General features: G+C 37.3%; 1 protein-coding gene across 1 annotated transcript in view; it reads right to left on the minus strand.

Moving 5' to 3' along the window:
• cep89 (centrosomal protein 89) overlaps positions 1–12,096 on the minus strand; it is a 114,416-nt gene that overhangs the window by 49,191 nt on the left and 53,129 nt on the right. The window contains exons 17-18 of the mRNA XM_079592411.1: positions 10,424–10,565; positions 8,956–9,045 (exon numbers count right to left, since the gene is read on the minus strand). Of these exons, the coding sequence (XP_079448537.1) occupies positions 8,956–9,045; positions 10,424–10,565 (232 nt within the window). The remainder of the gene's footprint in view (positions 1–8,955; positions 9,046–10,423; positions 10,566–12,096) is intronic.

The following is a 12,096-nucleotide window of genomic DNA, read 5'->3' on the forward strand; positions in this document are numbered from 1 at the left end:
TCATAGCATTCAATTAGCACGTTTGTTTGAAGGACATCATTGGGGAGGATGTGGAATAGTGTGTTTTGAGAATTAAATTAAATAAAAATAAAATTGGGCTGACACGAAGAAGATCTATAACCCGAAGCCGGATAAATAATCGTTAGTTGGAAATCATAACCAATCTTACACTACAATATTAGTTTTCTCTCTCACTGACATCAGAATGTGAAAACGTCCCTTTGAGATCATGACACAAATTTAAATGGTGTTTCTCACTTCCTGGCCAAGCTGTAACCCTTCACTCAAGCCCAGTGTTTCTTCTCCCTGCAGGTTCTTTACAGGGCCTTCACCTTGAGTTCCAATGAGAGTCATTCATCATTCTGAACTTGAGCTAGAGACAGACTTTGAATTCTGCCACACACAGCTTACTCGGTCAATACTACAACAATAGACAGCACCTTGGGTTTGTATTGAATCAAAACCAGAGCTGTTTTCAAGCTCTCTGCTAGCCAACAAATAATTTCAGAGAACATGCTTCAGAGAACATCAATGTGCTATAATGAAAACAATAAGAAAATTTGCATGAACTATGGTTGGTTTAACAACAATTTATTTGAACTCAGCCATGAGAATGTATTTATGAGCAATCGAGAATCAAACCACCTCCTTATCAGCGCACACCACATTCTCTTCAGGGAAGAATGGCCATCCTGTTATCTAAAAACACCCCACATCATTACAAAATTCCATTTAGGACTGTATTTATACACACAATCAAATATTCAACATCTTTTTTTTTTTTACTGCCTTTTCAGGCAAATGTGCTGCATGAATTTTAATAACCTGTGAATAATTTATATACAATATTCTCTCCTCTTGTGGGAACTTTCACATCCCTCCTTTTCAGACTTGTTTCTTCTTCTCTTTCACCCACCTCCTCATCTCTCACATTAATTCAACCATCCATACAATTATCCATTTCTAGTTCTTTATGAATTCTTCATTGTCTTTGCTTCAAAAATATTTATGTTTTGGAATCCGCTTTAGTAGATACAGCTCTGTTCCTCTGTTCGTCACACACACACACACACACACACACACACACACACACACACACACACACACACACACACACACACACACACACACACACACACACACACACACGCACACGCACACGCACACACGCACACACACACACACGCACACACGCACACACGCACACACGCACACACGCACAGACACAGCGCCTGAAGTCTTAGTCACACTGCTCTTCTACTACAGTCAAATCTGAATCTGAAATCTTAATTAGTAGCAATGGAGTGAGGGTTATCAGTGATCGAAAGTGTGTGAGTGTGTGTGTGTGTGTGTGTGTGTGTGTGTGTGTGTGTGTGTGTGTGTGTTGCAGCTGTAAAAAGAGGTGTGCTAAGCCCTACTAAGCAGCCTAATTTATACAAAGTGGATGTGTCTACAGATCTGGCCAAATATCCATAAAACTGTCTGACCACACGTCATCATGGGCCTTTGTGATTTGAGAAGAGGACCAAACACATTCTCCCTTTGACAATACAGACAGACAACAAACTCTAGCCACATGTCAGGTTTAATTCATTGATCCCTTTTCACGTCACAAGCGCTGCATCTTGCAGTCCACACAGTTTTTGACTGTGCAAGGAACTCCACACAACTATTTCGCATAATTGCATGTGTTTAGATGTTGGAGCAGTGAAAGAGAATGATATGGTTTATTGAGATTGTCATTGTTACAAACTAACTTCCCAAGGGGCCTTGTGAGCAGGGCTGAAAGCTGATGGGTGAAAGGTGGTAACGATTATTGGGTCCCCTGCGATTTCAAGACTAGACAGTTTTCTGTTTTTAAAATGGAAATCAAATGTTCAGAATTAAAAATTGCATTCAACTTTTTATACTTTTTATTATTGAAAACATTGAAACAGGTTTTATGGTTTAATAATATTAATTGATTTATTAATAAAATATTTTTTTATATTTAAAAGTATACATGTATTTAAAATAATTAACTGTATAAATGAATATATAACATATTTTTTAAATAATTTAAAATGACCTATTCCTTCAAATATTTTTTTCATTTTTACATGAAATCCCTAAAATACTGAACAAGATTTATCACTGGATGATATCACTTGAAAAGATGCAGTCAGAATAAGTAAAATATAAATGACTCTTACAGCCATTCATATGCTGGAACACACTACCACACAAGCACTTTTCTCCTCTGTAGCCCATGCGTGAAGCTCTTCTATTTTCTTAAAAGATCACGCACACCATCTCATGCAATCTATCACATCACTTCACCCTGAGAGAGCACAGGAGAGAGCGAGAGACTCAAAAATAACCCTAAAGAACACAATGCCAGCAACTGCAATGGCCCTCTTTTCGCCTCTTTCTTTCTTACTTTATTTCACTACCTCTTTGATTGTGTTTAAGGCTTCAATTTTTAATTGCTGTCTGATTTCACTATAGGGCCATATTTTATTTATTTTCCAAATGACAAGAAAATAAGTGATTACTTGCATCTGTTCTCAGGCACACAGAGACACACACAATACCGAAGCAAAACCGCCTGTAGCTTTGCACACACTGTCAGAGCTCTCAGGAGCTATTAAGACTCAAGTCAGCCAATCTCCTGTGCTCCTGCTGTTACTATAGAGACAGCTTGCATCAGGATGGAATGAAGGAAGCATGTTAACTTTTCTTAACACTTTCCTTCAGAACTGCCTTAATTCTTTGTGTCCTAGAATCAACAAGGTGCTGGAAACATTCTTCAGAAATGTTGGTCCATATTGACATAATAGCATCATGCAGTTGCTGCAGATTTTCGGCAATTTGAGATCTGGTGATTGTGGAGGCCATGAGGATTTTAGAGGGACATCAGAGGCACTTAATCACCAATTACCATGTTGCAATAAATTTTAATTCAACAGATTTTCCCCAAGCAATAGTGATGAAAATTAAAAAAAAATCTACAGATTGGCCTGCTCATGACCCATAAATCACCAACAGCTCATCCATTATTCAGCAACCTGTGCAAGAGAATTATAGAAACCTCATACATCATACCTATGCAGGACATATGTGAAAGCAAATATATATACCTGTATATTTCTCAGCTGGATTAACTACCATTGCCTGTGGTCCTACAGAGACACAAATAGACCACATGATATGAATGACCACACATATCTCATGCTTTTGTGTGTGTGTGTGTGTGTGTGTGTGTGTGTGTGTGTGTGTGTGTGTGTGTGTGTGTGTGTGTGTGTGTGTGTGTGTGTGTGTGTGTGTGTGTGTGTGTGTGTGTGTGTGTGTGTGTGTGTGTGTGTGTGTGTGTGTCTAGAGCAGAAACGTAAGAACAGAAGCGTATGGCAGTTTGTTTAGCTGGGCAGTAAGGAGAATGCCGTTCTGACCCTTGGGAAGGAACCACGCCAGAACACTTGTCCTGACTAGCACTGTAGCTCACAAATACGTATACAAACACAGGCACAGAAACCACTCTCAGGATACAGATTTTCTACTATAAATATATGCACTTTACCCTAAAAAAAGCTAGTTTTCTTGTATTGCTCTAGCCTTTACTTTAAAAGCTTTGCTCAACTTCAAATAATCAATGAACATGTCCATAATTAAAATAAATATACAAAATTTTGATTTTATTTACGCTGTCAGTGTGAAAGCAGCTGCTGTTGCAGTTGTGCTGCTGCTTTGCTCACATACTGCTTATGTCTATATGTAATGGGTCTTACTACGTTTTTTCATGTTTTGTGTTCTAGTTGCTTGATCACACTTTCTTTCACCAACTTGTGCTTCTCTGTGAGGCAGCGATTCGTTGTCTTCTGCATGTATTTACTCAGCGTGAGTCTAGCATCTGTTCTGTCTAATTAGCCAACAGGAGACGGATGGAGATAGAGAGACAGAGAGTGGATGAGAGATATATAGAGAGAGATGAGAGTGGAAGAGGAAGAGAACACAAAAGGGTGGAAAGAAAAATGGTGTAATGGATAGAGAAAGTGGAAAAATTTCCAAAGAGAAAATAAAAACAAAAAAGTACAAGAAGTGAGACAGACAATCATAGGGGTCTGAAAAACATACACTTAATTATTAAAGGGATAGTTCACAAAAAAAAAGATTATGTCATTATTTGCTCACCCTCATGTCATTCCAAACCTGTGATTGTATTTCTCTAATGAAACACAAAAGGTGAATTGTACTGGTTATTCTCTTCCATGCTATTAGTCTCCATGGGGACTGAGGCTTTCAAGCTTCAAAGACACCATAAAAGTATCATAAACGTAGTCCATACTTGTGGATAAATTAAAAAGTGCATAATAATCCAAGTCATCTGAAGCCGTAAAACAGCTTTTTGTGGTGAACAGATTGAAACATATCTTGTTATTCACTGATAATCTTACCGTCCAGTGGGCTGTTAGCTGCTGTGAGCGGGTCATTGAGTCAGAGAGTCAACTGGATGAGGTCTGATTTGTGAATTAATCATTCAAAACAGTTCTGAGAACTTCATCAACTGACTCACTGAAAAGATCTGACTCAAAAGAACGATTCACTCTGTATGGACATCACGACTGTATGTGGACTACTTTTACTATTGGTTACTTTTTTGGAGCTTTCTTCATTCATTGTTAATTTTCTATTGAACAGAGTGAGCAGCAAAGGTCTTAACAATTTACTAATTTGACATAGATTTGGAACAAAATGAGGGTGAGTGAATAATTGCTTTGAAAAACTATTCCTGTAAGGTCCACAAAGGCTTCTCTTAAATCAATTTAATTGTAGAAAACACAGGGGCAGATTTAGATGTTTGGGGGCCCTTAAGCAAGTCCAGGTATGGGGCCCCACACCAACTATGCACCTTTTTACCTTTGTAACCTTGTTTTTGCTGTCTCTTTCTAAAAACACTCAACCTTTTTTTCTACATTTGTAAATAAACTATGTCAAATCGTAATGTAATACAATCAATTTTACAATACTTCAACAAAAAAATTGTAAGAAAGTTACAATTTATTTTACAATAAATGAACTCTCTCTCTCTCTCTCTCTCTCTCTCTCCCAACAAGCTCACAGCGCTCTTTGTCTGACAGGTGTTTTGGCCAGAACGCAGGGTCGTGATTAATTTACATCGCATCTGTGCTGTTTGCATCCATTTTGTGTTGTTTGTGGGCTATTTTCCAGAACCGGGAGAGAGGTGAAACTTATCCGTGTCTGGCGGGACAGGGCGCGGCTTCAGCGCTGACAGTGTTGGCTAATAGCTGTGGAGTTTGTGTGAAAAAAGAAGAGGCTCTGAGAAGTTTGGCCAAATTCCTTTTTGTCTCTTAATTTTTCCTCACTTTGTCTGCTTTGCTGGGGTAGCTAAGTTTCATTATTAATTTATTCCTGACAACTTTAACCAACTTTACTCTGCTGCTAGCATTTTACACATGCTCGCTCTAGCTCTACTGACTCTGCAGTAACTTTCTCTAACTCTGGGCAGTGTCAAGAATTTTCTCAAGCAACATTTTCTCATTAAAACAGTGACACCCTGAGAGGCTTCGGGAAGTTTTACAACACACTGCTATCACGACTTTGCTAAGGGAGAAGGTTCTGCAGATAAATAAATATATATGACTTTTTATTGTATTGTTATACAAACAGTCATTATATCATATTATACTATGGGGCTGTTGAATCCTTGATTCTGGAAAAGAGGCATGGAAAAGAGAATAAAAATATGAAAAAAGATAGGGAAAAACAGCACTTCAGGAGAGATGTAAGGACTGTCATTCTGTTCATCTGTGATAAGACCAGCCAGTGGTGAAGAAAATAATCTAATCCATGCAATATCACAGCTCAGTGGACTGCACAGTGACTTTAAAACTAATAACAGTCCACAAACAATCACAGCACAGGCAGACATGCATTCAGTTGCAGAATAAAAATACTTGCATTCATTTTCTGATTTAGAATGCAGAAGTCACACACACAGTTTTCTTCCCAACTGCTAGAGTGTTACATTGCATCTTCACTGTAAGGGAGCAGTGAAACTTGACACAACAATACTATAACAATGCAATGCTTAGTGTTAACAGCTTTGCCTATTACAATGGGAGCAATTTTGTTTTGCCGCACCACTTGCTGCCAGTGAAAAATGCTTTACAGAATATTCACATGCATTCTCATAAATCAATGGCATACATAAACAGCTTTAATGTGGCAGTAAATTATACTGCATAGCCAAACCCAGACAGAAACCATGTGTGCATAACTTCTAAAGGTCCTCGCACAATTCTCGTCCAAAATTCTTGCACGTTAAAAAATAAATACGTTGAGTCACAACGTGAGTCACAACGTGAGTGACTCACGTTGTGTCACTCACGTTTACACACTGACTGTCATAAAACATTTTTTGGATCAGGTTCGATTTTCTGCATTGTTTGCATCCGTAGCAAGCATTTTTACAGGAGTGTTTTGACAATTCAGAGCCACTGAATGACGAATATGAAAAAACGCATACGAAAATTTCAGACTCTAGTTCAGAAAGCTGCACACATTTACGCCAGTTATTCACAAAGTTCTAGACATCCTCTTGTCCACTGTAAATGTTTACAAATTAAATATTTATCTGCTTATTCATTCTGCTGCCAATAACCACACAACAGTCTCTGCTCGAATTTTTTTGTGTATAGCTCATACATCATAGGCACTATCCACAAGTGTACAGCATAAAATTCACCTTTGGCTTATAGCTGAAAAACAACAATTTTGAACTGTTTTGTCCATCGCCGCAGAAACAAACAGGGAGTGGATCTCACTCAAGGGAAATAAGAAAAATATAGACTAACACTTTCATTTCATTGCTGTCCAATTACTCCATCCACACCGATACAGGCAGCATCTGAACTGAAGCGCAGTTAAAAGAGAGGGAGAAACATTCACTCTGCAACTAAAATAACACTCCATTTGAAATGTTAATTATAGACCTGCTGAGTGTGGGGGGCTTGTGTGTGTCTGGATTGACCTCTCTCATTGGATATGTCAAATGGGCAAGGTCATTAAATTAGGGTGTGTGTGTGTGTGTGTGTGTGTGTGTCAGCATTTTCTCTGTCTGTCTTAGACTCTCTCTGTCTCTGTGTTGAATGTTTTATAAGTGTGTTAAGGCAAAGCCATCAATGCTAAAACTAACTCCTGGCCCTAAACCTTGGTGTGTGAGTGTACTCACCCCATGAAGTTGTTTGTGTATTAATGGATCATTTAAAATATATATTCTTTCACAGTTTTAAAGATATTTTAGAGCTTGGTATTACTATATTCATTATACAAATGCCCATGGAGTTATACAATTTTATCAATTAATTGAAATGACTTTTCCAGGTCAATAAATCATATTTTTTAAACTAAGCTGCATTATACCCATGTTTTTCAAACAGTGGGATCTCTGTTGTTGAGGAAGTTAATTAAAATAAGAAATATTATTCATAATTTTTTTTTTTTTTTAAATACTCCGGGATTGGTTAAATACAGTACGTGATTGGTTCAGATCATACCTAGATGGGTGGAGTTACTTTGTCACCACTGGTAATTATGAATCTGTGGCTATGACATGTGGGTTCACGGGGATCAGTTATCGCTTCTGTTCAATCTCTATATGCTACCTCTAGGCCAAATTCTACAGAACAACAACATTAATTACCATAGTTATGCCGATGATACTCAAATTTATATGGCTTTTGAATCGAATGGTAACAGCTCAATAGACTCTTTGTGTCACTGTATAGAGCACATAAAAACCTGGATGAATAAAAATGTTCTACAACTAAACCAAGATAAAACTGAGATTATTGTGTTTGGCAACAAAAATGAAAGAACAAGTACCGGTATTAGTAAAGAGCTGGATTCATGGGCACTTAAAACCAGGGATCAAGTAAGTAATCTTGTTGTTCTGATAGACTCAGATCTCACATTTAATAGTCATATCAAAACGGTCATCAAAACAGCATTCTATCATTTAAAAAATATATCTAGAATCAAAGGCTTGGTGTCTCAAAAAGACCAAGAGAAGCTCATCCATGCTTTTATTTCTAGTAGCGTTGACTACTGTAATGGCTGCATACTGTAATGGCTATTAACTGGACTCCCGAAAAATCTCCCTTATTCAGAATGCTGCTGCTAGAATGTTAACCAGGACTAAGAGAACAGAGCACATCACTCCGGTTCTTAAAATTTGCATTGGCTTCCAGTCAGTTACAGAATAGATTTCAAAGTGGTGCTTTTAGTCTAGAAGTCGATGAATGGTTTAGGAGCTGATTATATTTCTGATATGTTTGAAAAATATAAACCGAGCAGGGCTCTCAGATCTATGATGAACACAGGTCAGTTAGTTGAGCCCAGAGTTCAAAATAAACATGGAGAAGCTGCGTTTAGCAGCTGTACACAACTGGAATAAACTACCAGAAGATCTTAGATGTAGCGATTTTTTAAATCTAGGTTAAAAACATTCCTTTTTTCACGTGCTTATGACTGATCACTTAAACTTAACCACACTGTTCAACCTTATAGCGTCTTATGTTTTTATCCCATTTTTAATCTTATGTATTCTTTTGTATCTTGTATTATGATGTTTTCATTTGTTTTGATGTTTTTAAATATAATTTATATTTCTATAATAATATTATATCATTTATAATATTTTATATTCTTTGTGCATGAATTGTGCTATATAAATAAATGTGCTTGCTTGCTAGTTGCTTTGGGTTATTTGAATGCTTATATTGTCTTGTGTTTAAACCAATTTAAGCCATCTTGAGGCCTCCTTGGATGTTTCCTGAAGCCCCCTGGTTGAGAACAACTCTAATTTCTATCCAGAATCTGAAGCTCATTTTAAGGACACAACGCCTTTCAAGCAAGGCAAATTCACTTCCCTTGCAGTATGTAAATTGCAGGCCTCACCTTTACTTTTTCCTGCAGCTTTCCCAGGCTGACAGTGCTTTCTATGATGCGGGTGAGGACGCCCTCCTTGTCTTTCTCTAGAGATGAAGCCTGAGGATGAAGAGAGGGAACAGGAAGGGTTACACAGCTACAGGGAGGCAGACAGAGGAAGAGGAGGGACATTGACAAGATAGACATCATTGAAGAGAAGTTTCAGGGAAAAGAGACGGGAAAGAGAGAGAGAGAGAGAAGTGCCAGTTACTTTGATAAAAGTGAAAATAGCAAAGCAAGAGCAACAGAGCAAATCTTCAAAAGTTTGACTAGACTTATGGGTAAGAACATTCTGTTGAGTACAAACATTTCCCCGAGCAGCAGTGAGGCTCACTTGCTGTAAAAAGAGGAGTATAAAACTTTCATCATCCCTTAGCTTGAGGCTCTGCCTTAAAAACAAAAACTGCTGTGGAAATATTCAACGGAGGGTTTGAATGTAAACTCCTAAGGCAGATGAATTCAGGAAATACGGTGTGTCCTTGGCTAAAACATGCTTTGTATGTTAACAAACTACGAGAAGTAGTGCATTTGTGACGTGATATAGTGTGAACTGGGGGAACTGGGTCACACTTAATTCATATTAGCATGCTTTTCCTACCTGATCTCCTGTACACTACTGTCACTACATCCTGTCATGTATACAGTCATTAAAGTCATCATGAAATCAGAATTGACCTTATTTACTTTTTTAGCGCACATTACTAGTATTGAGGTAAACAATTAGTCTATGCAAGTTAATACACAGAAAAAAATGGCGGTTGGAATGGCGTTTCTTCTCTGGTGACGTTAGTTTGACGGCTTGGGTAACCACTCCCCCCCTCCAACTGACAGTCTGCTATGAGTGAGGGATGGAGACGAGGTGCGCTAAAGTAAAACCCTGCCCTCTATTCAATATTCAATAGTTTCACTTATATATATATATAATATCTATAATCTATAATAGATATCTATAATATCTCACACAACACTGAAGTAAAGTCGGTTACAACAACCGGTTCACTGGGATTTTAAGTCCCTTTTTATTGGTAGAGGAGCAATAATAACCTCCTTCTGAATTACTAGAACAGTAATTATTCTAATATTTTTTCATTTATTTAACAATAAAAATAAAACTTATACGAACTGTCCTTGTGGATGACAATTTCCAACTGGTACATTTATGAAAAGCACAACTGTAACCGTCTTATGAATCATTTTCTCTCCTCAGCAATGTTGGTGATTCTCAAAAAGCAACACTTTTTAGCCATATTTAACGAATCATCCGCAATCTATCACTACAATTCCTAAGATGTCAAGACCGGTGAAGAAATTCTCTGTTTGATTGAGCTGCTGCTGGAGAGCACAGATCAGAACAAACAAGAACCAGAGATCAAAACATATGTTGATGTAAATAGATAGCAGCTCACACACAGCATGTGTGTGAGTTCTGTAGAAGTACCATGTGCATGAGCTGGTCTCTTTCATGGCTGGTTTTCTCTGCCAGTGTGACGATATTGGCAAGGTACTGATGAGCGATGAGCTCTTTCTCTAAAGAGTCTTCAATCTGTTGCTTCAGGACACTTGTCCGTCTCTGAGCCTTCCTAAGGAGGGAGAGAGAGTAAGAGCATGAGACATGAAAGAAAATCTTAATTAAAAACCTTAAACATGTCAGCATTTATGCAAGTTTAAAATATAGAAAGCAGTTGGGTCTGAGACCAACTGAAAATCTAATTTAAAAAAAGTTTGAGGACTTTTACAAATATAAAAGAAAACAATTAGGACATCAAATTAAGAAGAGATATCAAAGATTCTGCACTATTTCTAGGTCACTAATAAAATGTAAATAAAAATAAAAATATATATATATTTGTGACAATGACCTTGTAAACGCCTTGGTACAAAAGTTCTGGATTGTAGCTTGAGTCCTGCGATTATTAAAGCTATAGTGCGACAACCAAATACTAACATATTCTGTAATTCATGATGATATTCTATTCCATGTTTCACTAGCATAGCTATTTATGTTTATTTTTTTAAGGATGCATTAAATATATCATAAGAGATTTATAATGTTACCAAATGTTTCTTGTTCAAATAAATGCAGTTTTTTTTAAACTTGCTATTCTTAAAAAAATCCTGAAAAAGAAACTCACAGTTTCCACAAAAATATTAAGCAGCATAACCATTTTCAATACTGCCAATAATAATAAATGTTTCTTGAACAGCAAACCATCATATTAGAATGATTTCAGAAGACCAGAGTAATGGCTGCTGAAAATAAAATGTTGCCCTCACAGGAATTACATTTTAAACATATTAAAATAAAATAAAACTGTTATTTTAAATTGGAACAATATTTCACAATATTAATGTTTAACTGCAGCCTTGGTAAGCATAAAATACTTATTTAAAAACATAAAAAAATCTTACAGATCCCAAACGTTTGAACAGAAGTACATAACCAAAATTAAAAATGTATGTTTCATGTCACAATTTGTTAAAAAAAGGGAGGGGTAATTATTATAATGAACGCTGCGCATTTACATCATCTCAGCCTCTCCTCCCATGCAAGGTCTCTCATTCATTTCTGCCATTTAAATGTATTCCTTATCCTCGCCTTTATAAGCTGCCAACTGAGTGGTCTAAATGTTTCAGCAAGCAGTTCCCCTGCATCAGAGTTTATTGGTATTCGTTGTTTGCTTGATTTAGAGTTTCTTTCTCATCTCTCCTCTAACACAGCTGCTGCTATTACACTTCCTGTCAGTTCTCCTTCTGTTTCTGCAGCCCTCTGGCCAAAATAATCTGTCTCTGCTTCTATGGCCTATTACTCATCCGGATCTGCCTCCTCCCAGCTAAACATGCTCTTGAAGTCAGAAACATCAAATCTCAGAGACTACTAAGATGTAATGTTTCACAATATTTTCCTGAGCAGTTTTTTCCCCCATATTGACAAAGGCCCGAGAGTGCATCTCTATACAAATGCAGAGTTTTGGTCTCAAACCATTGTTAGTTGATCTCAATCCATCCATCCAACATTACCCAGAATAAACACTCTGGCCCTGACTGGAGCACACAAGCCTTTGAGAATATTGCAAAAACGAGTCTCTTCCATACACACTTCACCCACACATA

Source organism: Phoxinus phoxinus (genome assembly GCF_949152265.1).
Source record: "Phoxinus phoxinus genome assembly, chromosome: 2".
In the NCBI taxonomy this organism is placed as follows: Eukaryota; Metazoa; Chordata; class Actinopteri; order Cypriniformes; family Leuciscidae; genus Phoxinus; species Phoxinus phoxinus.